Here is a 24853-nt window from a genome sequence, read left to right as displayed (position 1 = left end):
TTAATTGGTTTCCCTTTTCTTTGTTGAAGAGGGTCTGTGCAATCCTTCTGCCTAGTCCGCCATCTTGCCCCGCCTCCCCACTTACAAGCTTTTAAGATCCTAGTTGCTACTAACCAAAGTAGGAGGTGGAGCAGTGTTTTTATATAGTATGTTATGCCAATTGAGCTCAATGTCCCCTGCAACTATGGTTCCAAGCCCACAGGTTGAACTGTTCACTCCCTCTGGGTAGCTGGCTGTGGCCAAGAAGTGACTACAACCTTGTCCCTTGTCAGCTCTACTGTATACCTAAGAATTCTTACAGAACATACAGATCCTCTTGTAGAAACATTGTCTGCCAACCCTATACATGGTCATGGGCACACTCCCCCCTACACAGACATACATTATGGTCTCTGAACATCTTTAAGGAGAAACAGAGTGACAACTTGTTAGCCTTGTTCCAGAGAAGACCCTGTAACAGGTGGGAGATGGGCTCAGTGCTTTTCTAAGATTCTTCCAGTACTAGATTATAAGATTACCTATACTGTATGAGGCTTACAGATTTTCAGTCTGATTAATTTTTTAATTCAGGAGAGAATATCTTTGTCATTATTGTGACATTATTATTGTCATTTTCAGTACTGTAGATTTAGGTGTGAAGTGTTGGGCTGCATTTTTACTGATACTGTGAAGTACTTGGGAAAGATTTTTAATAATTCCATTATCATCGGCTTTTGTCATTTGACATTGACCCCTTTAAAAATAGCCAAGATTCCATTATGGGTATTTGAAATTGTTCTCAAAGCTGGATAATTGAGTTTGCTTTGTGTTACAGTTATTTTTCAGGAGATTATGAATAACTGTGGAAAATGGTGCTTTGGGCTTCAGAACTCTTAATGTGCATTTTTCTCCTTCTCTTATGCTTGCTTATTTATCCAGGGTGTGATTAACAACTCAGTATTAGGCTATTTCATTGGCCGCATCTACCTCTACCTCACAAAGGTTGGAGTATCTCCAGATAAACTCCGCTTCCGACAGCACATGGAGAACGAGATGGCCCATTATGCCTGTGACTGCTGGGATGCTGAATCTAAAACATCCTATGTAAGCAGAGTGGAATGGCTTTTACTGTGTGTTTTCACATTGTTAACTTAGAAGCATGAATACCAAAATTGCCTTTTGTGCACTTCATGTTAGAGGTGGAACAAAGGAAAAAGAAATATTTTCCTGGGCAAAATGGAAAAAGCAGTTGCCTCCTGCTGCTTATCAGGAGGAGGTCACTCTTTGTGTCCCCGCTCTTTTGTAGAATTACGTGGCTTTTTCAGAGAGAGAGAAGGTAGATGATGAGGTACTGCTTATAGATAGGTGAGGGGGTAGGGACAATGTTATTGGTAATATCCTTCAATAGAACTAGCCAGAGTAACCTCCTTCCTGACAAGGACCCCAGGAAGTGTTGGAAATGGTGGTGTAATTGAGTAAAGAAAGTTATAGTGCTCTTAGCCTAGGGAGCTATTTGGTAGGTTTGGGGGATAAACTAGCAGATTCTGATATCTTGGTTTTTTTGGGGGGGAAAAAACATTGTGATCCAGTTGATTCTGACAGTGGCCATATAGCACAGGGTATAACTGTCCTGGAGGATTTGAAGGACTATAAATCTTTCTTTAGTTGTTGTTGTCATGTGCCGTTGAGTTGGATCCGACTCATAGCAACCCCTCCTAGGGTTTCCAAGACAATATCACTACGGAAGTAGATTGCCCCATCTTCCTTCTGGGGAGTGGCTGGTGGGTTTGAACTGCCAGCCTTCTGGTTAGCAGTCAAGTGCCTTAGCCACTATGCTACCAGAGCACCTCATGAGTTTGAACTGCCAACTGTATTGGCAACATTAGCAACAGAGTGCTTAGCTACTGTGCCACCAGGGCTCCTTGTATCTTGGTTAGGATCTACCTTTTCTCAAATTCTGTATGTTGAATAAATACTCAGGTCACCCTCTGAGTCCTAAAACGTGAACAACAATACTGAAACACATAGGATGGAAAGCCATTTGTATATTGGAGGTGCTTTCTGCATTCGTAGGAGCCCTTGTGGCACAGTGGTTGAAAGTGCTGGGCTGCTAACCAAAACCCACCAGCCACTCCATAGGAGAGAGATATGGCATTCTGCTTCTGTAAAGATTTACAGCCTTGGAAACCCTATGGGCAGTTCTGCTCAGTCCTATATGATCACTGAGTCAAAGTTGACTTGATGGCAATGGGTATTGGATTTGGATTCTATTTTGATAGGAGCCCTGCATTTGCTAGGTGCTATTCTAAGTGTCTTACTTGTCTTAATATTCTTCTCACAGTAACCCTATTTCATAAGTACAATTATGCCTGTTTTACAAATGAGGAAACTGAGGTGCTGTAAAGTTAAATACTTTGCTCATGTATCACAGCTAGTAAGTGGTAGAGCTGGGAGGTGAACCCAGCCTATTTGACGCCAGTGCTTATGCTCTTAACCATTATACTATCCTGCTTTAGTAAACCCTACTACATTCCTGTTAAGCTTTATCTCAATGCTACAGAGCTGTGGCCAAACCCTAAAGGCTTGGGGTTCAGAAGTAGGTTGTGTCAAGTCACTGGAAGATAAGAGTCGGGGGGGAGGAACCCAGCAGTTCTAAAATAACAGAAACTTAAGAACGGGAGAAATTCTTTTAAGGACTTTAATATTTCCTTTTAGTGTGCTTCATATTTTAGTTAAGAAAAATCATCACTATAGGTGAGGCCACACCGTGTTTCGCTCACTCCTGAAAGGTAATTGTTATCCCACAATTATAGCTTGTCATTCTCAGGCATGTTTTTATAATTTTACTTTTTTTTAGTACACTAATATATTAGTTGATCTCTTTAATAAGTAACCACCATGTTACATGTTTCAGTATATAAACAAACTAGTTGACATTGTTAGTGAATACCAGATTACCAGGTTAATGTTTGCAGGCTTTGCTCTTCAGTTCTTTTTTGTTGTGCATTTGGATTTCTGAGATTGTTTGAGTTTTATATTTGCCCATTTATTCCAAGTGCCCCACATGGCCCCATGCTCTTACGAAGCTTAGTAGTTGTGATGGTTTGATTTTCCCAAACTTTTTGGATCAAGGGCAAAAAACAAATAATGAGAAGGTCTAACTAGATCTTACTAAATTAAACCTTTTACCACTTTTGTTTTTATTCAAATGACATGTTCTTAAGGGTTTTTCTAAACAATTTAGATTTTGCTTTTGAAAGTATCTCAGATATCACATGAAATGAAACGCTACACCAATATGATAATAGCCCTGCTATGTTGTTTTATTCCATGACCTGCACTTTTCCTGCTCTTTACTGAGTTTTCCTTTGTTCTGTAATGAAGTTAAATTGAGCACCAATGTCTGTGTTCATGATGAGTTGAGATTTGTGCTAGTAAAGCCATCTGGTGCCAAGTTGTGAGAATGGTCGGCATTTCGTGCAGAGTGCTGGTTTCTGCCAAATTCATTTTGAATTCTGGTTACAAATTTGAACCAAATCTACCGATTTTGTCTAAGTCCACATTTTATTTCTATAATTAAATCCTAGAATATATTAATTCACTCATTATTCACAATATGACAAAATCAATCTGTCTAGAAATTAAGACGATTACTCTGTCTACACGTGTAAAGTATCCTTTATAGATGTCTTAGCTGCTTGACATATAAAAACATTTGTAAAATTTGAGGAGATTCTGTAATTGAATTTCCTTGACTGTGAAAGGCTTGATTGCAGTCTACATGTATTTGTTAATGAACAAAATGTACGTTATAAACGTTTGTGTCGATTGTGCCTTTTTAGGGCTGGATTGAGATTGTTGGATGTGCTGATCGTTCCTGTTATGACCTCTCCTGTCATGCAAGAGCCACCAAAGTTCCACTTGTAGCAGAGAAACCTCTAAAAGAACCCATATCCTTTCTTGTTATTTTTAACACTCAGGTCCTATTGCCCAGGTTTAAAGTTTAAACACTGTGCTAATGTGTAAGTCCAAGTCTGTACATTGTTCTGTGGATAAACAGATGTTTTGCATACTGGATGGCATTTACTTAAACTTGTTATTTTACACATCTCATGGCTCCCTTCCTATTTTCTTCACTTATAATCTGACATGTACCAAGTGAGTGTTTGGTTCTTAAAAGAAGCATATTCAGAAAAATGTTCCAAGGGTATTTCAGGGTATTGACCTGTTTTCCGCAGCTATTTTGAGTATGTGTTACTCTTATGCCTTACCTGCCTATATGCTCTTTTATAAAGAGTGTCCGATGAAGACTTTTTCTTTTAAAAGATGAGTGCCATTTTATGGTAGATAGAATAATTTAGCTCACTTGATTTATAAGCCTGCAGAACAGAACTTTCCTTTCTTTACCAGGCATTGAGGTTGTGAGCTGATTTCTTAGAGTAAAGCCAGCGAAAGGAGATAGATTGTTGTGTTGGGACATGTAGAAATGAATAAATTGTTATTCATAGTCCTTATGCCATGGATTTGGTTATGTTGCTAATTAGATTCTGTTTCTTTTGAGGTATTTGTTTCCTCTTGTGCTTAAAGTTAGTATAAACAGGATCTGGGGTTCTAATGGAGAACTGGTAGCTGTTTTAAGTTGATGATTGATTGTTCTCAACATCATTTTCCAAATACTCAGGCAGTGCTATTTTCTTTTGTTTTGTTTTATTCCTTGACTACTTCATACAAAACAGTCAATGTTGTTCAGTTTGAACCCAATAAGGGAGCAATTGGTAAGGCATATAAGAAGGATGCAAAGCTAGTGATGGAGTACCTTGCCATATGTGATGAGTGCTACATTACAGAAATGGAGAAGCTGTTAAACGAGAAAGGGTAAGATTTAAAATGGGTACTTTTATATGAACTTAACTCATATGTCTTCTCTGCCAGGTTCTGAAAGTTAGGGTGAGATCAGTTTCCTTAGAAATTTTTTGCAGGTAAGTGCTGTCTCTTGACAACATTTAGAGTATTGGTTCTGCTGGGATTTTGGATAGGTGCTGGTACTATAGCCTGGAAATAGGTATGAAATGATAAAGATCAATTTTTTCTAAAAGCTTTCTTAGAGGAAGAAACTTGTTCAAGGTAGTAACTGAAGAAGGAGTAGGTACTATGCCTTTTATCTCTTAAAATTCCTTTTTATGGTCTCTGTAATTGTTTCAAGTATAAATATAAAACAGTAGAGAAGAGTCTTTCAAAGAATATAATACATCTAGCACTAAACAATATAAAACTCACAATGTCTTGCAAACAATAAAAAATCATTAGACATACGAAAAAGCAAGAAAATGTGACCTAAATGAGGAGAAAAGTCATTCAAAAGAAACAGACTCAGAAATTGTGAACATGATAGAATAAAGAGATAAGGATATTAGAACAGTTGTTGTAAGTAAGTTTCATATGCTCAAAGATGTTAGGGAGACATGAACATCTGAGGTAAGAAATGTAAATATATAAGATAAGCCGAATGGAATATTTTTAGAGGTAATATTTCAAGTGAACATTTCACTGTGTAAAATTAACAGTAGATGAAACAATGCAGAAGAAAAACAAACTTAAAGACATGCAACAGAAGCTATCCAAAATGAAGTGCAGACAAACACACACACACACACAGATCTACCATGTCAAGTGGGACAGTATCAGGCAATCTAGCGTATGTGTCATTGGGAGTCCCAGAGATTGGGGCATGGAAAAAGTATCTGATATATAGTGGCTAAAAGTTTTCTAAATTTCATGAAGATTAAAACAGATTCAGGAAGCTCAGTCACAAGCAGGACAGACATGCATACACCAAAGCACATGAGAATCAAATAGCCAAAAACCAGTAACTGAGAAAAATCTGAAAAGTAGCCAGGGCGATAAAAGATTCCATACATAAAAAGGAACAAAGATAATAATGATTGGAGAGTTTTCATTAGAAACTATGCAGGCCACGATGCAATGGAATGAAATCTTTAAAGAGCTGGAAGGCTTAAAAAAACTCAACCTAGAATCCTATACCTAGCGAAAATATCTTTCAGAAATGAAAGGGACTACAACGTGAATGGAACTTGAAGATGTTATGCTGAGTGAAGTAAGTCAGTCACAAAAGGACAAACACTGTGTGAGACTGTATGACCTCACTTGTATAAAGCGATAAGAAAAGACAAAAAAAAAAAAAGGAATTACTTTCAGACAGACAAAAGCTCAGAGAAGGCAGTGCCAGCAAACTTGCACTATAAGAAATGCTGAAGGAAGTTGCTCAGGCAGAAGTATAGAAACTTAGATCTACCCAAAGAAATAAAGAGCTCTGGAAATGATACATTTGTGGTGATATGAGAGATGTTTTTTTTCCCTCATAGCTTAATTTCATTAGAAGATAACGGACTGTTTTAAGCTAAAACGGTAACAGTACATTATGGAATATATAATATAGAAGTAAAGTGTGTGTCATTAGCATGAAAATATGGAGGGAAGAATTGGGAATATACTGTTGTGAGGTGCATACATTATATGTGAAGTGATATATCATTTGAACGTAGACTATGATAAATGAAAAAATATATAGTAAATCTTAGATCAGTCACCTGGGGAAAAAAACACAAAGGGGTATAACCAATAAAACCAAAACCAAACCCACTGCTGTTGAGCAAATTCCAATTCCTAGAAATCCTATAGGACAATAGAACTGCCTCACAGAGTTTCTAAAACTGTAAATCTTTACAGAAGCAGACTGTCTCATCTTTCTCCCACAGAGAAGCTGGTAGGTTTGAGCTGCTGAGCTTTCGGTTGTTAGCAGCCAGTTGCTTTAACTACTGTGCCACGAGGGCTACTGATAAACCAGCAATAGAGATAAAATAATATAAAATACTGAAGTCCAGAAGAAGGCAGATACAGAGGAAAAATGAACACAGAACAGATGCAACAGAAAATAGTGAGATGGTAGATTTAAACTCAACAGTATTGATAATTATATTAAATATAATAATCTAAACACTCAGTAGACATGGATTGTCATGCTGGTTGAAAAATAGGTTTAAAGGTAAGAGGATCAAAAATATATTTACTATACAAACACTAATCGAAATATCAGTCAAAGTAAACTGCGGAACAAGAAAAATTGCCAGATACAAAGGGGAGTGTTTCATAATGAATTCATTAAGAAGGCATGTTGTTGTTGTTGTTTGCCATCGAATCGGCCCCGACTCATAGCGACCCCTTCTTGGGTTTCCGAGGCAGTATCACTACGGAAGTGGGAACGCCCAACCTTCCTTCCGAGGAGTGGCTGGTGGGTTTGAACCACCAGCCTTCTGGTTAGCAGTCAAGTGCCTTAGCCACTATGCTACCAGAGCTCCTTTAAGAAGGCATATCACCTCTAAATGTGTATGCAACTAAACACATAGATTCAAGATATATGGAGCAAAACTTAACCGAAAGGAATAATGGACAAATCTATAGTTACAGTGGGAAACTTCTATTCGCCTCCCTAATTGCTCATGGAGGAGGCTCCCCCTAATATCTGGCCCTTTAAAGAAAAAGATTTGCCAGTTCATCAAGGAACACTGGTAGTGCAGTAGTTAAGTATTCAGCTGCCAACTGAAAGGTTGTGGTTCAAATCCACCAGCTGCTCCCTGGGAGAAAGATCTGGTGATCTGCTTCTTTAAAGATGACAGTCTTGGAAACCCTGTAGGGCTTTCTACTTTCTTCTATATGGTTGCTAGGAGTTGGAATCAACCCGCCAGCAGTGGGTTTATTATAGACATTAAAGTGAATGAAAGAAAGCCAAAAAATTATGTACTATGTGACTCCTTTTATATGAAACTTTAGGAAAGATCTCAACAACAACAAAAAACTCTACAAATGACAAATCTAGTCTACAGTGACAGAAGCAGGTTGATGGCTGCCTGAGGTGAGGAGGGGGGACTAAAAGGGAAGGGACACAGCCGACCTTTGGAGCAGTGGTGGTTGTATGTGTACATACATACATTTGTCAAAAAAACCTACCATAAGATAAGTTCTTGGAAGTTGAAAATAAAATTACGCATTTTAGTAGGAAAATTTTTACATTTCTAATTTCCCAAAATTAATATCTGTGCTAAAATAAGATCAAATCCTGTTAAACTGGACACACTTACGTTAGATAACATACAACAAACAAGCCGATTTCCTTTTGTGGATTATTCTGTAATGTGGTTTTCTTGCCTATTTCAGCTCTTTTGTAACTATACCTACTGTAAACTGTTCACAGAGACCAGACCGTACATGTGATACCTGCTGTTTATGTAATGGAATCCTTAATACACACACACACACGCATGCACACACACACTTCAGACAGAATAGTAAAAACAGAAGAAATCAATGGAGACCATCCAGGTGATGCAGAGATTATCACTACTAGCAGCTAGTGCCAACTGTATAGCTTTAGTGACAACCACATGAGGGCTCTCTCTTCCCAGTGTTAAACTATTTGTGAGGCAAGAGAAATCCAAATGGATCTTCACAGAGTGAGGAAATGACTCACGAGCTGAAAACATACAAATATTAGATAAAGGACCTTATAATGGTGAATTCTTAAAACTTGAAATTAAATGTGACATACTGCAGGATAGGACTTTTTAGGAACAAAATTGATATATTAAACAGTCATTAAATTTTCTGTTTTAACTGACAGTCATGGATATAACATCAAAGTTTATTTGGAAAAGATGACCAATTAGTTCATTTTTACATTTATTGGGACAATAAGGAAAACAGTAATCTTTTTACTAGCAGGAGGAATTAGACAAAATTTGAGGGTTCTTACCTTGACTGCAAAACTAGAGCAATTAATGTCATTAAGTTATTTGTTGAATTTTATAAAATTAGTCAAAATTTTGAGTGCTTCCTTGGGATACTGTTTGATGCCATTGTTAGAATATTAACAGTGAAACCTGTGGGAGCCAGAACTCCACGGCACTGCCTTGTTCTTCCTGGTCTTACAAGCTTTCTGCCTTTGATAGGGTACAGTCTTACCACTTTTCCATTTCTCATTTTAGGGGAAAATATTTGAGTTTTCCTTAAGGTTTCCACTTTACCCAGCTTCAAGCTTTTGCCGGTTTTACCGTACTTCATTTGGCCTTTCTTTTTAAATAAGTTCTATTTGACTTCTGTTACTGTATCTGGAGAGTTGACCAAGTTATAATGCATTCAGAATTAAATTAGCCATCAGTGAAACTCCTTTAAATTTAGGTATAGGGATGCATGTTTTGACTAATACTGTGTGTTTTGATTCTTTGTAGGGAATTTACTATTGAAACTGAAGGAAAAACATTTCAGTTAACAAATGACATGGTCATTGTGAAGAGATTCCAGAAAACACTACATGGTAAATTTCTAAACACAAAAAAGAAACAAACAAAAAATACCCTTACTCCTTAAGGTTTTATTTTTTTAATGTTCTAGAATAACCAATTTGCAGAAAATCTGAAGAGAAAAAGAAAAAGTTAATGTCACAACACTAATTTGGAGACATTTTCTTGGGCTTTTTTTTTTTTTTTTTTAACATAATTATACCCATTGTTGTTCGGTGCCTTCTAGTTGATTCCAACCCTTAGCAGCCCTGTATGACAGAGTAGCACTGGCCCTTGTGGTTTCCTGGGTTATAATCTTTACAGGAGCAAACTGCCAGGCCTTTTCTCCTGTGGAGCTGTTGGTGGGTTCAGACCACCAGCTGTTCGGTTAGCAGCTGAGCGCTTAACCATTGTGCTCCCAGGGCTCCATAATTACACCCACACCGGAGAATTAACTTACAACACCAACTTTATATTTTCGTGGCCTGAGGTACAGCTGAAAAATATATCTGAGTAAAAACTGTTTTTTTTCTCTTTTTTTAATTTTAAGGAAAAGTCCTTTTACTTCCTAGGCAAAAAAGAAAGCTCACCTCCCTGTCTTTTTTAACAAATTTTTGTTAAAATGTCATTTAGATAGTGATCTTTCTCACTTTTTTAAAAGCCAAAAGTTATTTTTGTAGAAGAAATTCCATGAATTGGGAATTGAGTGTTTTGGAGCATATGTGAAGGATGCTGATGGTTAACTATAGCTGACTTGAAGGTTGTGGAAGCAGAGTAGTGAATGTCTGTGAAGTGACTGTTGATAGAGGGCAGGCCTGCCTTTGATTTTGGCCTACTGTGTTGTGACCAGGCTTTGCTGTGCAGTGAATAGTCTGAGCAGTGTGGGAGCCAGAAGGGGACCCTTTATCATATTTTGTAGTTTTTTAGCTGTACTGACAGCTGGTTCAGAGCTGTACTTCACCATTACTTAGGCTGCCACAGAAGTATAGACAGGAAACACTTCATCATATTTCTAAAATATTATTCTAGCACTTTATCACAGACAGAAGAAACAGTTTCTTTTCTCTCCCTGTGTCCTACTAGTGATTTTTGGTTCCAGCTGTCTTTCTTCCCATAGAACATAAACTCCCTAAGGTCAAAGTCAGTTCTTAGACCTAGACAATTCTTAGCAGTGCTTCCTTTCTTGATACCAACCAATCAACCAACCCACTGCTATCAAGATGATTCCAATTCAAAGTGACCCTACAGGACAGAGTAGAACTACTCCATAGGGTTTCCAAGGCTGTAAATCTTTACAGAAGCAGATTGCTTCATCTTTCTCCCATGGAGTGACTTGTAAATTGAAACTGCCCACCTTTTAGTTAGCAGCCAAATGCTTTAACCATGGTGCCACCAGAGCTCCTTTCTGAATAGTAAGTTAAAAAAAAAAAGCACACTGCCATAGAGTTGGATCCAACTCATAGTGACCCCTCCTTGGTTTTTGGAGGCATCAATCACTATGAAAGTAGATTGATTGCCCAACCTTCCTTCTGAGGAGGGGCTAGTGGGTTTGAATCACCAGACTTCTGGTTAGTAGTCAGATGCCTTAGGCTAATTATTAATACATTTTCTGTGTGCACCACAGGTGTAGTCTCACCAATGGGAAGAGTTCTGGGGCCACAGTAGAAATGTCCTTGATTGAGTGCTGATTCCTGAGCAAGTTTCTCTAAGGGCCTCCTTACCCCAGCACCTTAGAAATACAGTGGCATGCCTTGACATTAAAGAGTTTTCAACAAGATGACAAGAAAAAGACCTGCAAATTATGTGATGCTAATTGCGTGTAGAAATTGTTTTTGTTAATTTCTTACTAGCTATGGTGGTAGACTTTTAATTCTAACAAAGTCTTACAAAAACTCTAGAGAACATGACGCGAGACATGATAGAGTATTGTTGCTGTTGTTCGTAGCTTACCAACTCTGGTACCTCAGAGTTTATTTCCACTCTATAAAAAGGAGCTCCAGTGGTGCAGTGGTTAAACTATTCTGCCGCTAACCAGAAGGTCAGCAGTTCAAACCCATGAACTATTCCACAGGAGAAAGATGAAGCAGATTGCTTCTGTAAAGATTTATTGCCTTGGAAACCCTGTGGGGCAGTTCTGCTCTGTTTTAAAGGGCCACTATGAGTCAGAATCAATTCGATGCAGTGGGTTTGGTTGAGTGTGGTTTATATAAACAAAGAATTATCTAATTCAGTGAAAATTACCAGCAAATAGCTTTTAGGAATGTTCTGATTTCTTTGTCCTGATGTACAGAGAGAAATATCCTTCAAGAATGGAAATACTTTTAGTGCTAAGAATTGTTTATAGAGGATCTGAGGTATATTTTATGGACTTTGAGGTGTGGTTACTGAATTTCTTTATCTTTTGCAGTGGAAGAAGTTGTCCCGAATGTAATTGAGCCCTCCTTTGGCCTGGGTAGGATCATGTATACGGTCTTTGAACATACATTCCATGTACGCGAGGGAGATGAACAGAGGACGGTGAGCTCTCCTGTACAATGTGTTATTTCAGAGAATAAAATTCACTGAAGTACATTGATAAGATTCTGGAATGATCAATTAGACATTATTATAATTCACTAGTGATACTAGCTAGCACTCCTTAATCTTTGTCTAACTGTTTACAAAAGAAAAACACTTTCTGACATTATCTCATTTGTGCTTTCTGATGTGTGTGTTACTCTAGAAACCATTACTTTTAAGGCTAAATCATTGTTGCCTGGTGCTCTCTATTCTGAGATAAAACATGTTACTTTAGGGATCTGTCTGTCTGTATTGCATCAGTGGAAGAAATGGTGCTTTCTGAAGATTGTTGGGAAAGATGAGGTGACTCATAGAATTTGACCAAACAAAAAACAGTGTCTCTACATGTGTAAAGGATTAAAGGGAATCTTCTCAAATGCCTATCATTATCTGAAGTGTTTGTTAACCAGTAAAAGACCAGTTGCTGTCAATTTGATTCTGACTCATAGCAACCCCACATGTGTCAGAATAGAACTGTCCACAGGGTTTTCAGAAATGAATAACCAGGCCTTTTTCCAAGGCATCTCTGGGTGGACTCGAACTTCCAGCCTTTCTGTTTACACTATCCAGGGATTTAGGACAATGGTTAAAGATACAAACTCTAGGTTCTATTCCAGAAATACTGATTCATCACATCTGAGTCCCAGGTTCTGCACTTTTAATTAAGAACCCGGGTGATTCTGATGTGAGAGATTGACAGATTATAAATTGAGCAGTAGTATTTGTGGTACAGCCTTTCCTGCTGTATACATGTTGCTGAAGATAAAATAGATCATCGGCTCTCATTGGTTTTCTTTTGTCTCTTATGCATCTGAATCACTCCTCTGTGCCTTTCTTTTACCTCCTAATGAGGTACTTCACCTCTCCCTTCAAAAATTATAGTCATTTCTATGAGACCAGAGAACTAGATGGTGCCCGGCTACTACTGTCAACCACTCGGAGGGGGATCTATGTAGGAGATCCTGGATAGAGTGGGAGAACAATAGGAAACAAAACTCAAAATCATTTGGGGAAAAAAGGGGGAGTGGACCAGATTTGCTGGTCTGATAGAGCCTGGTAGAACCACTGAGACTATGGCCCCTACCTGTCCTTAAGGTCTGGAATAGAACCCACTCCTGTGGCTTCCAGCCAAACAAAACATAGGCATATGAGCGGAACATTTATATTAGGTAGATACACTCCTTGGAGAGATCAGTCATGGGAGAATAGAAGGGCTGTGTATGCACAGGGAGACAGCTCAAGGAGCAGGAGTGCATGGAGGGAAGGACACCAGGAAGAGGTAATTATGGGGAAGAAGTAGGAGGGGAGCTGTTGCATTGTGGTAAATTGTAGTCAGTGTCATGAGACAAGTATATGTGAACTGCTGTATGGAAAGTAAATTTTATCTGTAAACTTTCACCCAAATCACAATTAAAAAAAAAAATTAATAGTTATTTAACTCTTAGGCACACATTTCTGGGAAAACCAATCAGAAGAAGAATGGTTAGGGTATATATGTCAGATTAAATGAGTCACATCTCTGTAGCCATTCTAAAGCACAGGTATGTGCATCATGTTGGCCAGCAGCTCTGTAGTCCTTTCTAGGACCAACTGAAACCCCCTGCCATTGAGTTGATTGCAATTCATAGCAATCCTATAGAACAGATTAGAACTGCCCCATGGAGTATCCAAGACTGTAAATCTTGAGGAAAGCAAGCTGCCGTATCTTTCTCCCATGGAGCGGTTAGTGGGTTTGAACTGCTGACCTTTTGGTTAGCAGCTGAGTGATTTAACCACTGAGCCACTAGGACTCCTTTCTTTTTAGGATATATAACCTTAAAGAATAAGGAACAATAAGGCATTTGACTACTAGCCAGAGGGTCATCAGTTCAAACCTGCCAGTGGTTCAAACCCGCCAGCGGTTCAAACCCGCCAGCCGCTCTGTGGAAAGAAGATGGGGAAATCTACTTCTGTAAAGTTTTATAGCTTTGGAACCCATGGGGGTCACTGTGAGTCGGAATTGACTCAGTGGCAGTGAGGGTTTTTGTTTTTTTTTTTACTTTAAAGAATGGACTGGTGAGTTCTTGATGCCACTATTTTTAAAAGTCTGACACACTTGTTGATAATGTGTAGCTTATAAAGCTGATATCTTAATCTAGGCCCTGAAGTGACATCTTCATTTGCTGGCATTTAAGGGACGGCTCTTAATTCATTCAGCAGATAGTAAGAACCTGGACTTTGTACCAGGTATGCAACCATAGGGTGTGGTTCTTCTTGAAGAACAACATATATTGCTGAATGTATGTTTGGATGTCAAGCTTGCTTCCAGCTTTTCCTGCTTATTTTCTATTAAGATCTTTTTAGAAAAATCTTTTAACTGTTCCTTTGGATCTGACACCATTGATAGAACTAGATTTTTAATGGAAATTTCATAATGGCTAAGCAAGAATAAATTGGTGACAGTGTTTTATGAATTGCATAGAGATTCCCATCATGAAGAAAATTTTATTAGGCTGTTAGAACGCCAAAAACGATTTTTAGTTGTTAGCACGTAACACTCTCAATCTGTTTTCCTATAAATTTGGTATACAAACATTGCAAGTTTAATTAATACATTTTTTTTTTCCTGTGAAGTCAGGTCACTGCTTTTCTCTCACATTAAATAGAATTGTGACAAGGTGGCAGAGAGGCATAGAATTTTTAACTTTCTGAAGTGCACATAGCCATGTTATGAAGTCTGGGGTTTACTTATTGTGGGATGTTCACTATCTCTTGGCATTAAAGGTTAACTAAGCTTTTAGAAGGAGCTCTGGTCGCGTAGTGCCTAAGGCACTTGACTGCTAACCAGAAGGCTGGTGGTTCAAACCCACCAGCCACTCCTCAGAAGGAAGGTTGGACAATCTACTTCTCTAGTGATGCTGCCTCGGAAACCCAAGGAGGGGTCACTATGAGTCGGGTCTGACTCAACAGCACATAACAACAACAATAACAACAAGCTTTTAGAAGGAGAAACTGGTACCTGTGCCAATCATTATTTTTATAGGAAAAATTCATTCTAAGTTCCATATTCATGCCTTTAAGTGAACTTTCTGGTTTTTTTTTTTTTTTTTTTTAAAGATCTTATTTAAGACTTACCTTCTAGCTCTCATTTCTAACCCAAAATGCTAGAGAGAGTTCTGACCTTTCAGAGAACATCTTTGCCTCTTTTACTTATGAGTAACACCAAGACCTCTTTCAGCAGCAGTTCCAGAAGGCTCTACTTTTCAGGATAGGTATATAGAACTAACCTTTTTTTCTTCCTCTGTGCTGTTTCTTTTGGACATACATTTGTGAGCTAATTAAATTTTACCCTTTTACTTGGTCCTTGCAGGTCATAGATTCTTCTATTATTTGGCTATCTTAAAAGATAGAGTGGGTTTTGTTTTTTGGCTCTACCACTTTTTATTTGAGATTTGTGGGGAGGTTTTTCAGGTGATCTTGACAGAAAGAAGTAAGGTTTATGTGTGATACCAAAATATTACCATTGTGTGTATAGTAGCTTTCAGAATGCTTTCATATCATTTGAGTTCATCCACAGACCTGTGAAGTAAGCAGAGAGCAGGTGGTGTGGAGACCCACCTTACACAGATGGAGAAACTAAATAAAGTGCAAAGAGAGAAAGTTTACCAAGATGCTCCAGATGCAGAGCCAAAAACCAGGTGTTTTCTGATTCTGGTTGTGGTTCGCCTATATTTTCTTTGTTGTCATTCTGCTTTCCATATTATGCTTTTGATATTTTGGTAATGAAATTATGTGTGGACATTCACTGAATGTTAAACTCTTTTAGTTTCGGGCATTAACAGAACAAGGCACAAGTTAAATAAACTAACATATTTGGATTCTTTCTTTTTAAACCATCTAGTTCTTCAGTTTTCCTGCTGTAGTAACACCATTCAAATGTTCCGTCCTTCCATTGAGCCAGAACCAGGAGTTCATGCCATTCGTCAAGGAATTATGTAAGCAAATTCAATTGGATAATTTCTATGTGAACACCCTCGAGTACACAGGATTTTAGGAAACTTACTGTTTATTTCACTAAAAATAATACATATTTTAATTAAGAATTTGAGTTATTTTAGCCTCTCTTCTATTTCTGAGAGAGTGTATTTGCCCAGGATGTATTATTATCCTAGCATTTGGAGTCAAAGTGGGACCCAATGTCAGATTTAAAACTTGCTTGCTTCTCCTGTTGCCCTTGCTGCCCACCTAATCACAGCAACCCTTGTGGAGTCTGACAACTGTGGTAGGTCTCCAACCACTGAATCCACAGCACTGAACGGGATCCTAGTGGTCATCCTGGTACAGCCCACTTATTTCAGAGTTGGGAAATGGGAAGAGGTCATTGAGCTGCTCAGGGTCATGCAACTAGAGGCGGCAGCATTGGGACTGGCCTCCTGGTGTTGGCTCTTCATCACCACTCTGGGCAGCTGTAGCAGAGTGAGGATTTGGACTCCAGCAAGGGACTTAATTAAACTTCTGGGATTTTCTCTCTTGCAACTGTAGCATATTGCTCTCTTGTCTTAGTTCCTCTTGCATGTTTCCTGAGTTTGTTAGATGCCATTGCGGCTTTCTCTATTATTTTTAATTTACTTGATTTATTTTGCATAGCGGAAGCCCTGACCAGGAATGGCGTCTCTCACAAAGTAGACGATTCCTCTGGGTCTATTGGAAGACGTTATGCCAGGACTGATGAGATTGGTGTGGCTTTTGGCATCACCATTGACTTTGATACAGTGAACAAGACCCCTCACACTGCAACTCTGAGGGACCGAGACTCCATGCGGCAGATCAGAGCAGAGGTATCTGCCTTCTTGTTGGCATTTTTAAATCATAGAAACGTGGGATTGTTCCTACTGATTTGAGTTGGATTCTTATGTATTTATGCCCCACTTCCTTCCTTTTTATTTTTTATTCTTCAATTTTAATAATAGGCTTGTATCAGACATCGGCTGATTGTCAGATCCCCTTGGTTTAATTTTGAAAATATCTATGAGTTCTTCTCTAATATCTTGGGTCCATTTGGTTAGCTGTGGGCTCATTCTCAGGCAGTTTGCTTTTATGGTTGTTTGTTTATTTGAGCAAGAGAAATAGAATCCCAAGAGATTGTTGCCATAGTTTTATTGGCAGGCTTTTGGGGGCTTAGACATTTGTCTATTTATATTTCTGTGTAAATGTATACACGTGTATGTATAAACTTCTCCTTGTTAATCCATGGGAAGGGAGTAATGGAGATAAGTACAGTCGGGAAAGAAGAGGTAGTAATAGCCACTAAGTGACAACTGGCCTGGCTAATTTATTAACTTTGAGTAAGTAGTTATCTAGAGTGCCTGTTATGTGCTCAGCTTGATACAGGGAGTTAGTAATAGGGAAAACAGAAGTAAAAGATGGCTTTTTTCCAAAGACGTTTATGGTCTAATTAAGAAGTCACAGATTTCTGGCTTGTCTTTTACAAAATCAGTTCTGGCAGCACTGGACCTGCATGCCCAGCTGGCTGTAGTTCTCAAAGGATAGCCCCAGACCAGCAGCATCAGCATCACCTGGGAACTTGTTTGGTAAACAGAAGGCTGGATCTCACCTCAGACCTCTGACTCAGAAGCTGGGGGGAGCAAAGTCGGGTATGGGTAGCACTCTGTTTCAGCAAGGCCTCCAGGTGATTCTGATGCACACTGAAGTTTGGAAACCACTGCTTTGTGCAGCCAGCGTTTGTTTATGGCTGAGGAACAGCTGACCCCCTTCATGCATGTTCTTTGACAGGTCCCTGCTGTAAGAGTTAAATTTGGCACACATGATGTAACTTCAAGTGACAGGAAGATTTAGAATAGTTAGGAGAGGCTTTGTGGAAGAATTGAGTTATCCAGTGGAGCTGCAAGGCATTTTGGGCAGGAAAAAGAGCCTGAACAAAGGTCTGGGCGTGGGGATAGGGGTGGGAATGAAGATAATTAAGGAAGGAAGCTTCAGTGAGAGTGAGAGAAACAAAGATGGATCATTATGTGGGGAATAGTTTGTAGAGAACACCTGTCATTAAATGTTGTTTTGACTCTGTAGAAGATTTTTTGAGCTTAGGGCAAATACTGTTTTAGTTGGTTGATTCTTGGACTTCTCTTTCCTTTTACCCAGATCTCTGAACTGCCCAGGGTAGTCTGCAATCTGGCCAATGGAAGCATCACGTGGGCTGATGTGGAGGCCAAGTACCCTCTGTTTGAAGGGCAAGAGACTGGTAAAAAAGAGGCAATGGAAGAGTGAGGACAGTTTTGGGGACTTTTGACCACTTGTGCTAATAAAAAAAGGTAACTCTCATCATGTGTACTTTACAAAAAAACAGCATTGTGACTGCACCCAGGGACTGTATTTATCCTCAGTGGCTGCTTGATTTTACCTTCCAATGTAAAACCCACCATTAAAATTGAAGAAATTATGAACAAAACTTGTAATCTATTTGCTTGTGTTTGTTTTCAGCAAAGCTATTTCTCTGATGTTTGGGTAGACACACTTATAACATAAACACAATCAATAGCATTATTGAGGTATAACTTATACCATAAAATTCACCAATTTTAAATGTACAGTTCAGTTCAGTGATATTTAATATATTTACAGAGTTGTGCAACCATCATCACACTAATGTTAGAACATTTCTGTCACTCCACAAAGAAATCTCCCTCCCATTTGCCATAACTCCCCATTCCCATCCCAGCCCCAGCCCCAAATAACTATGAATTTACTTCCTGTCTCTATGGTTTTGCCTTTTCTGGACATTTCATATAAATGGAATCATACAATGTGTATACACAATTGGTAATATGTTTGTTTTTAACAGAAATGTGAGAGCATTTCTCTTTTTCTCATTTAATGCATTTCAATCAAAATTCTAGAAAAATTCTGACTCCACAGCAAGACCTATGAACACTATAGCAGCTAATGTGGCTTCTAAACTCATAATAGATGAACACATCCGTGTATGTACTCTTCTGAGAAAAACTTCCCTCTTTAGGCTTTCTCTTTTTCTGAGAAAATCATACATTGTGCTTACGAAACAGCAGCCTCTAAGCAAGTGGTGTGCTTCTGGGGAAGGCTAGGGTGGGGGTCGGTGGAGGAGGAGAAGGCAGAGTGCTGGGTGGGGTTTGGGGATCTAACCCTTATGTCCCAGGCCTGTCTGCAGCCTCTGGGGGGGTGCACAGACAGAAAGAAGCCCTCTGTGTTAAGGCATGCTTTGTCTACTTGGCTTCACAAACAGCCCTGGAAATCATGTTGTTAAGGGAATTCTGTCTCTTTCGTTGTAGGGTTAGCAGTTCTTTTCAACCATCACAGTGCAGCAGTTTTTGGCTCAGCATTTGAGGGACTTTACTTCTAATATATTTTTGCATAGAATACTGAGAACATTTGTGTTCATTTGTGAGGATGAAATTTAGGGATGTGAAAATTTAAACAGCTGTTATTTTTGCAGAGATAGGACCTGGTTTAGTGTTCCAACTTCTTCCCAAAAAGAATAGAATCAGGATGTGTGGTCTCCAGAATGTTTCCCTTTGTCTTTGGTATCAAGAGCAGTTAAAGTTGTGATTTCTTAGCTGCAGAAATAAGAATTCCCCAGGGATTCTCCACTTTTTATTTCATCTCCTATGAAGTGTACCACAGTGCTGTGCATAGTAGGTGTTCAGTGAATAGTCTTTGGGTGAGTCTTGAATGTTTGAACAACCTCTTGTGGTAGAAAGTTACAGTGAAGCTTTTCTGCCTAGTACTTTTGAAAGCATTCATTATTAAATTAGAAGGAACTAGATGGTGAATAGGGAGCTCTGATAGTGTAGTGCCTAAGGCACTTGACTGCTAGCCAGAAGGCTGGCAGTTCAAACCCAAGGAGGGGTCGCTATGAGTTGGGTCTGAGGGCACATAACAACAACAGCAACAACAGATGGTGAATAAGGAACTCTGGTGGCTCAGTGCCTAAGGCATTTGCTAACTAGAAAGTTAGCAGTTCAAACCTACCAGCAACTCCGCAGAAGGAAGACGGGCCAATCTACTTCCATAAAGATTTACCCCCTCGGAAACCCAATGGAGGTTTCTATGAGTCAGAATCGACTTGATGGCAGTGGGTTAGATGTTAAATAAACCAAGGTTTCATTTTCTCGGAATTCCTGTCACCTCAAAATCTTTACCATATTAGCTCTTAACTGGAAGTGTATTCTAGTATTCTCACACTGAAGGCAGTCTTTACTTCCTGTTTATTTACTTCCTTTTGCTGGAAATGCCTCCATTGGTAAAACAAATCCCTACTGCCTCAGGCATTATATGAATTCATGAATAAGGAAAGATACAGTAAATACATAGTGGATTGGAACCAAAGCTCTCTTCACTTTTCATTGGCAAATATGTTTGTCATTAGTTATATGCTAGAGATTAATTCTGCAAACCCTCCCTTTGCCTCCTCCTTCCCCTAAGTGCCAGTACATGATTTCTCTTAAGAGAATACCAACCGTCTCTAAAATGATTGATTTCCTGATTGGAAACTATGGACCAGTGGCAGAGTTCTCTGGTTCTGTTTGAACCATATTTGCTTGACTATAAGCACAGCTAGGCAGAGGGCTATTTTCTAAATAAAGAGGCTTTTTACATGCAAGAGTCTGTGTGTGCGCACACTCATCTATCCTGCTAAAGCCCAGTATGTTTTTGAAACTAGGGTCTTTCTGGTTTAATACTATATGATGCCTTTACAAAATAAATATTAAATGTATTTGTATACATGAAATTCTGGGCTAGCTAAACGAGCTAGATCAATAGCATTGCCTCTCAGGGAAATTACTCCTACTTGTCACTCTCCAGGAATAGTGGTGAGGGAGGGTCAGAATCTAACTGGTTTCCATGGAATGTAAATAGAACACAGCAGGTAGACTCTTTAAAATATGTCTTAGGCTGGAATTCTGGGCACTCAGTCAAATACAAGGTGGGGTTGATGCTGAGAAGCTGGTCTGTACCCAGCTTCTGCAGGAGTCCAGAATCTCAGTGTTGCCAACTCTCTCATAATAGCAAAATACTGAATATAGAAGTTTTTGCCAAGTAATTATAGAAATACAGAAATTATCCTGTGTTACATGTATGAGACATATCAGATGTCCAGAGTTCTTTGTGGCAAGAGCTTGCAAAATTATTTTGTTCAATAAACCACTTGAAATAGACTCGTTCTTATACTTACTGTTCCCTTAACCAGTATAAAATCAGTATAATGACAATGATTGTCAATGGAATCTATTCATGGGAGTATCAGATGCCCTAGAAAAGAATCCAGATGATCTCTGGATATAGCTGTTTAAATTAACCTGTCATGGGAAAAGAGCCCTGGTGTTGCAGTGGTTAAAGCAGTTGGCTGCTAACCAAAAGGTTTGTGATTCAAACCTACCAGCTGCTGTGCAGTAGAAAAATGAGGCAGTCTGCTTCCATAAAGATTTATAGCCTTGGAGATCCTAGGGGCAGTTCTACTCTGTCCTTTAGGGTCACTATGAGTCGGAATCAACTCAACAGTAGTGGGTTTGGTTTTGGTTTGGTTAAAAGGGAAAACTTTTATCTCTGTCTCTTGACCGAAGCTAGGATGGAGAGGCTGTGATAACGTTGCTCATATTCAGGATTCCTGCATGAGCACTGTCTTAAGAAGGTTTTTTGGCATTTGACCAGCAGACAAGCTTCTCCATTAGAATGAAATTTAGTTGAAGGTTCAGTAAGTGAATGGATGAATAATCTTGCTGCACCTGGAAATTCACCTCTTGTTGCCTCTTCTATAATTCTTGAGTATTGGGCTGCCTCTAAGCAGTAATTGTGTTAAGACCATGTGGGTAGAATTACCGTCTCCTCCGGAAACGGGTGTAATTGGAAACGTCACCCGGGATTGCCTGAAAGGAGCAACTTGGGGCATTGTCTTGTTGCCCAAGAGTTTTTTCCTTTCTGCCAGTGATGTGCTGGATTGTGCATCTTCGTTGCAGGTTACTTTTAACTTGCTGGAGCAGTAAAAGATGTTAGGGCCTTGTTCTTAACCTTGGCTGCACTTTAGAATCACATGAGCTTTAAAAAATGGTCATGTCTAAGCCCACCCCAAATCAGTGTAATACATTTCTCTAGGGTTGAGCCTGAGCATCAGTAGGTTTTGGAAAGCACTTTCAGAGAACCAGGTTAAGGCATTTAGCTTCTAACTAAAAGGTAAGTGGTTCAAACCCACATCTGTTCTACAGAAGAAAGATGAGGCAGTCTGCTTTCGTAAAGCAGCCTTGGAAACCCAGTGGGGGTTGCTATGAGTTGGAATTGACTCAATGGCAGTGAGTTTGGTTGAAGAGAACCACAGTTGTAAGACCAACTGCTCAAATGCAAGTTCAAGCTGAAGCTGAAGACAGTTAAGTCCACAAGAGCCAAAATAGGACCTTGATTATATCCCACCTGAATTTAGAGACCATCTAAAGAATAGATTTGGTATATCAGGAAAGGCAAATTCTTTCCAGAAGCACATTGCCACATCTTTCTCCCACACTGTGGTTGGTAGGTTTGAACTGCTGACCTTTTGGTTAGCAGCCAAGCATTTTAAGCACTGCTCCAGCAGGGCCTTTAAACCAACCCCTACTCACAACAAATCCTTTGTTAAAGTTACTTTCATTTGCTTCACGTGCAGCTTTTAAATTACTATGAAAGCTTTTTATTTTTGTAATTGTGATTTGGGTGAAAATTTACAGAGCAAATTCACTTTCCAAACAGCAGTTCACATACACTTTGTTTCATGACATTGACCACAATTCACAATGCAACAGCTCTCTTCCCACTTCCTCCCGACAGTCACCTCTTCCCTGTGTCCTTCCCTCCATGCACCCCTGCCCCCTGAGCTGTCTCCCTGTGCATACACAGCCCTTCTTTCTCCCATCATTGTTCTCTCCAAGGAGTGTATCTACCTCAGGTAAATGTTCAACTCCTATGCCTGTCTTTTGTTTGTTGAGCCTTTTCTTGAACTAAAGTAAGGCTAAGTAAGAACTGTATGCACCTGTTCCAACTCACCTACAAATTCCATTTAAAGACTTAAAGACACCGTTTGGAGTGGATCGTGTACATAACTAGGGGACTACCTGTATAGTACATTCCATACATCCTGTGAGGCTACTGGCTAGTAGGTCAGAATCAGTGTCAGATTACCCAATAAGCAAGATAAGCATAAGCTTACTTGTGCTTACTTACTAATCTATAGTGGACAATTTCACATTTTTTCACCACATCAAAGATGCTTCTAGGTATGGCTAGCATCTATCTCTCTCCTAACCCCACAGCACCTTCCTACAGAATGAAAGTGTCTTTTCAAATTTGTAATCCCTGACAGGGACGGAGTACCCAGTAAGCAAGGTAAGTATGGGCTCACTTACTAATCTATACAGAACAGTTTCACATGTTTTCACCATAAGCTGTGCTTACCTTGCTTATTGGGAAATCTGCCCCTCGAGAGGCCTAAAGACCCCCGAGTTTATAGCTGGCATTCTGAGGGGATAGTGGGGAAACCTGAATTTGTAGTACAGATCAGAAGTGAAGGTGTTGTGGGGACTTCCAAGCTTATGGCTGGCATCTGAGCTCTTGAGCAGACTCAGCAGTCTATAGGACTGTGCCCTTTTAACTCATGTGGTCTGACCTAGCTCCAGGTGGTTAGGATCAGAGAAACAATTGCTGATGTACCAAGTTGGTGTCAGAGAGTAGATTCATTTGATGTTGATTTGATTGATCCTTACAGCAGCCACCATCTGCGTTTTCTAGTTTCTACTTTTTGTGAATAAGGAGGAAAATGACTTAAGAAAGAAGTACCTTGAATGGTCTAAGGAAAATCTTTCCTTTAAAAAGAGAAGTGCTCCAGGGTGCTCAGCCCCCTTGAGTGAGTTCTCTGAGAGCAATAGGAACTTCCTTCTCAAATGTAGTAGAAGCTTGAGCTCTTGAAAGCAAATTGGCTGTTTTAAACTGAGAGCCAGCTGAATCACGATGTTGGCATTGCCTTTGTGGCTAACTGGACGGTAGGGGATGGGGATACTTAGGGAAGTCTACTAACTTACTCCCCTGACTTTGGTAGTATCCAGCCATATACAATCACTTATTAAAAAGTTGCTATCAGGAGATGCTTAATTATATGTAACCTAAGTCCTTTGTCCTGCAACTCAGGACATTTTCTTCTTCTTCAACACTTTGGAGTTGGTAAAGCAGATTCTGAACCAGGTTAGAAGTCTGTTGTTAGGTGCCGTTGAGTCAGTTCAGATTCGAAGAATCTGTAACAAAGGAGCATTGCCCAGTGCTTTGCTATCCTCTAGTAATATATCAAATGATGTTTAACTGCTCTTCACAAGGTTTTCTGTAGCCAATTTTGTCAGAAGTGGATGGCTCTGTCCTCCCTAGTCTGTCTTAGTCTGGAAGCTCTGCCAAAGCCTGTCACCCATGGTTGGTATTTGAAATACCCATGGCATAGTGCAGTGCAGTGAATTGCTTAATATGGCCCTTCTAGCCATCGTCCTCCCATTTCATCCTAGTCTCTATGCCTGTTTAGGGCGGGATGCATCTTGAGTCGCACCTTGCTGGAGGGTGTGACTCAAGTCACCACCCATTTTGTGATGTATTGTAAATCCTAGTCTCTATGGTGGCGTAGTGCCTAAGGCATTTGACTACTAACCAGAAGGCTGGCGGTTCAAACCCACCAGCCACTCGGAAGGAAGGTTGGGCAATCTACTTCCGTAGTGATACTGCCTTGGAAACCCAAAGACGGGTCACTCTGAGTGAGATCTGACTCGATGGCAGTGGGTGTGCCTGTTTGGGGGGGCTGTACCGTGAGTCCCACCGTGCTGGAGGGTGTGATTCAAGTCATCACCCTCAGCTTCCTTGAGGGTATATATGTGCCAAAGGGGCAATGAGGCTGCATCTTCTGACCTCCTCTAACCCCACAAGAGGAAGACAGAATC

At 39.6% G+C, this 24853-nt stretch overlaps 1 protein-coding gene across 1 annotated transcript in view; it reads left to right on the top strand.

Annotated features, from left to right (window-relative positions):
- The window catches only part of GARS1 (glycyl-tRNA synthetase 1), a 105235-nt gene extending 87083 nt beyond the window's left edge, over positions 1–18152 (top strand). Inside the window, exons 12-19 of the mRNA XM_007945456.2 lie at positions 919–1083; positions 3822–3929; positions 4709–4854; positions 9282–9367; positions 11740–11849; positions 15772–15865; positions 16518–16708; positions 18027–18152. Of these exons, the coding sequence (XP_007943647.2) occupies positions 919–1083; positions 3822–3929; positions 4709–4854; positions 9282–9367; positions 11740–11849; positions 15772–15865; positions 16518–16708; positions 18027–18152 (1026 nt within the window). The remainder of the gene's footprint in view (positions 1–918; positions 1084–3821; positions 3930–4708; positions 4855–9281; positions 9368–11739; positions 11850–15771; positions 15866–16517; positions 16709–18026) is intronic.
- Positions 18153–24853: the final 6701 nt, after the last annotated feature.

Source organism: Orycteropus afer, unplaced genomic scaffold, assembly GCF_000298275.1.
Source record: "Orycteropus afer afer isolate SDZICR_OR568_19922 unplaced genomic scaffold, OryAfe1.0 scaffold00008, whole genome shotgun sequence".
Lineage (NCBI taxonomy): Eukaryota > Metazoa > Chordata > Mammalia > Tubulidentata > Orycteropodidae > Orycteropus > Orycteropus afer.
This window is presented reverse-complemented; position numbering and strand designations above follow the sequence as displayed.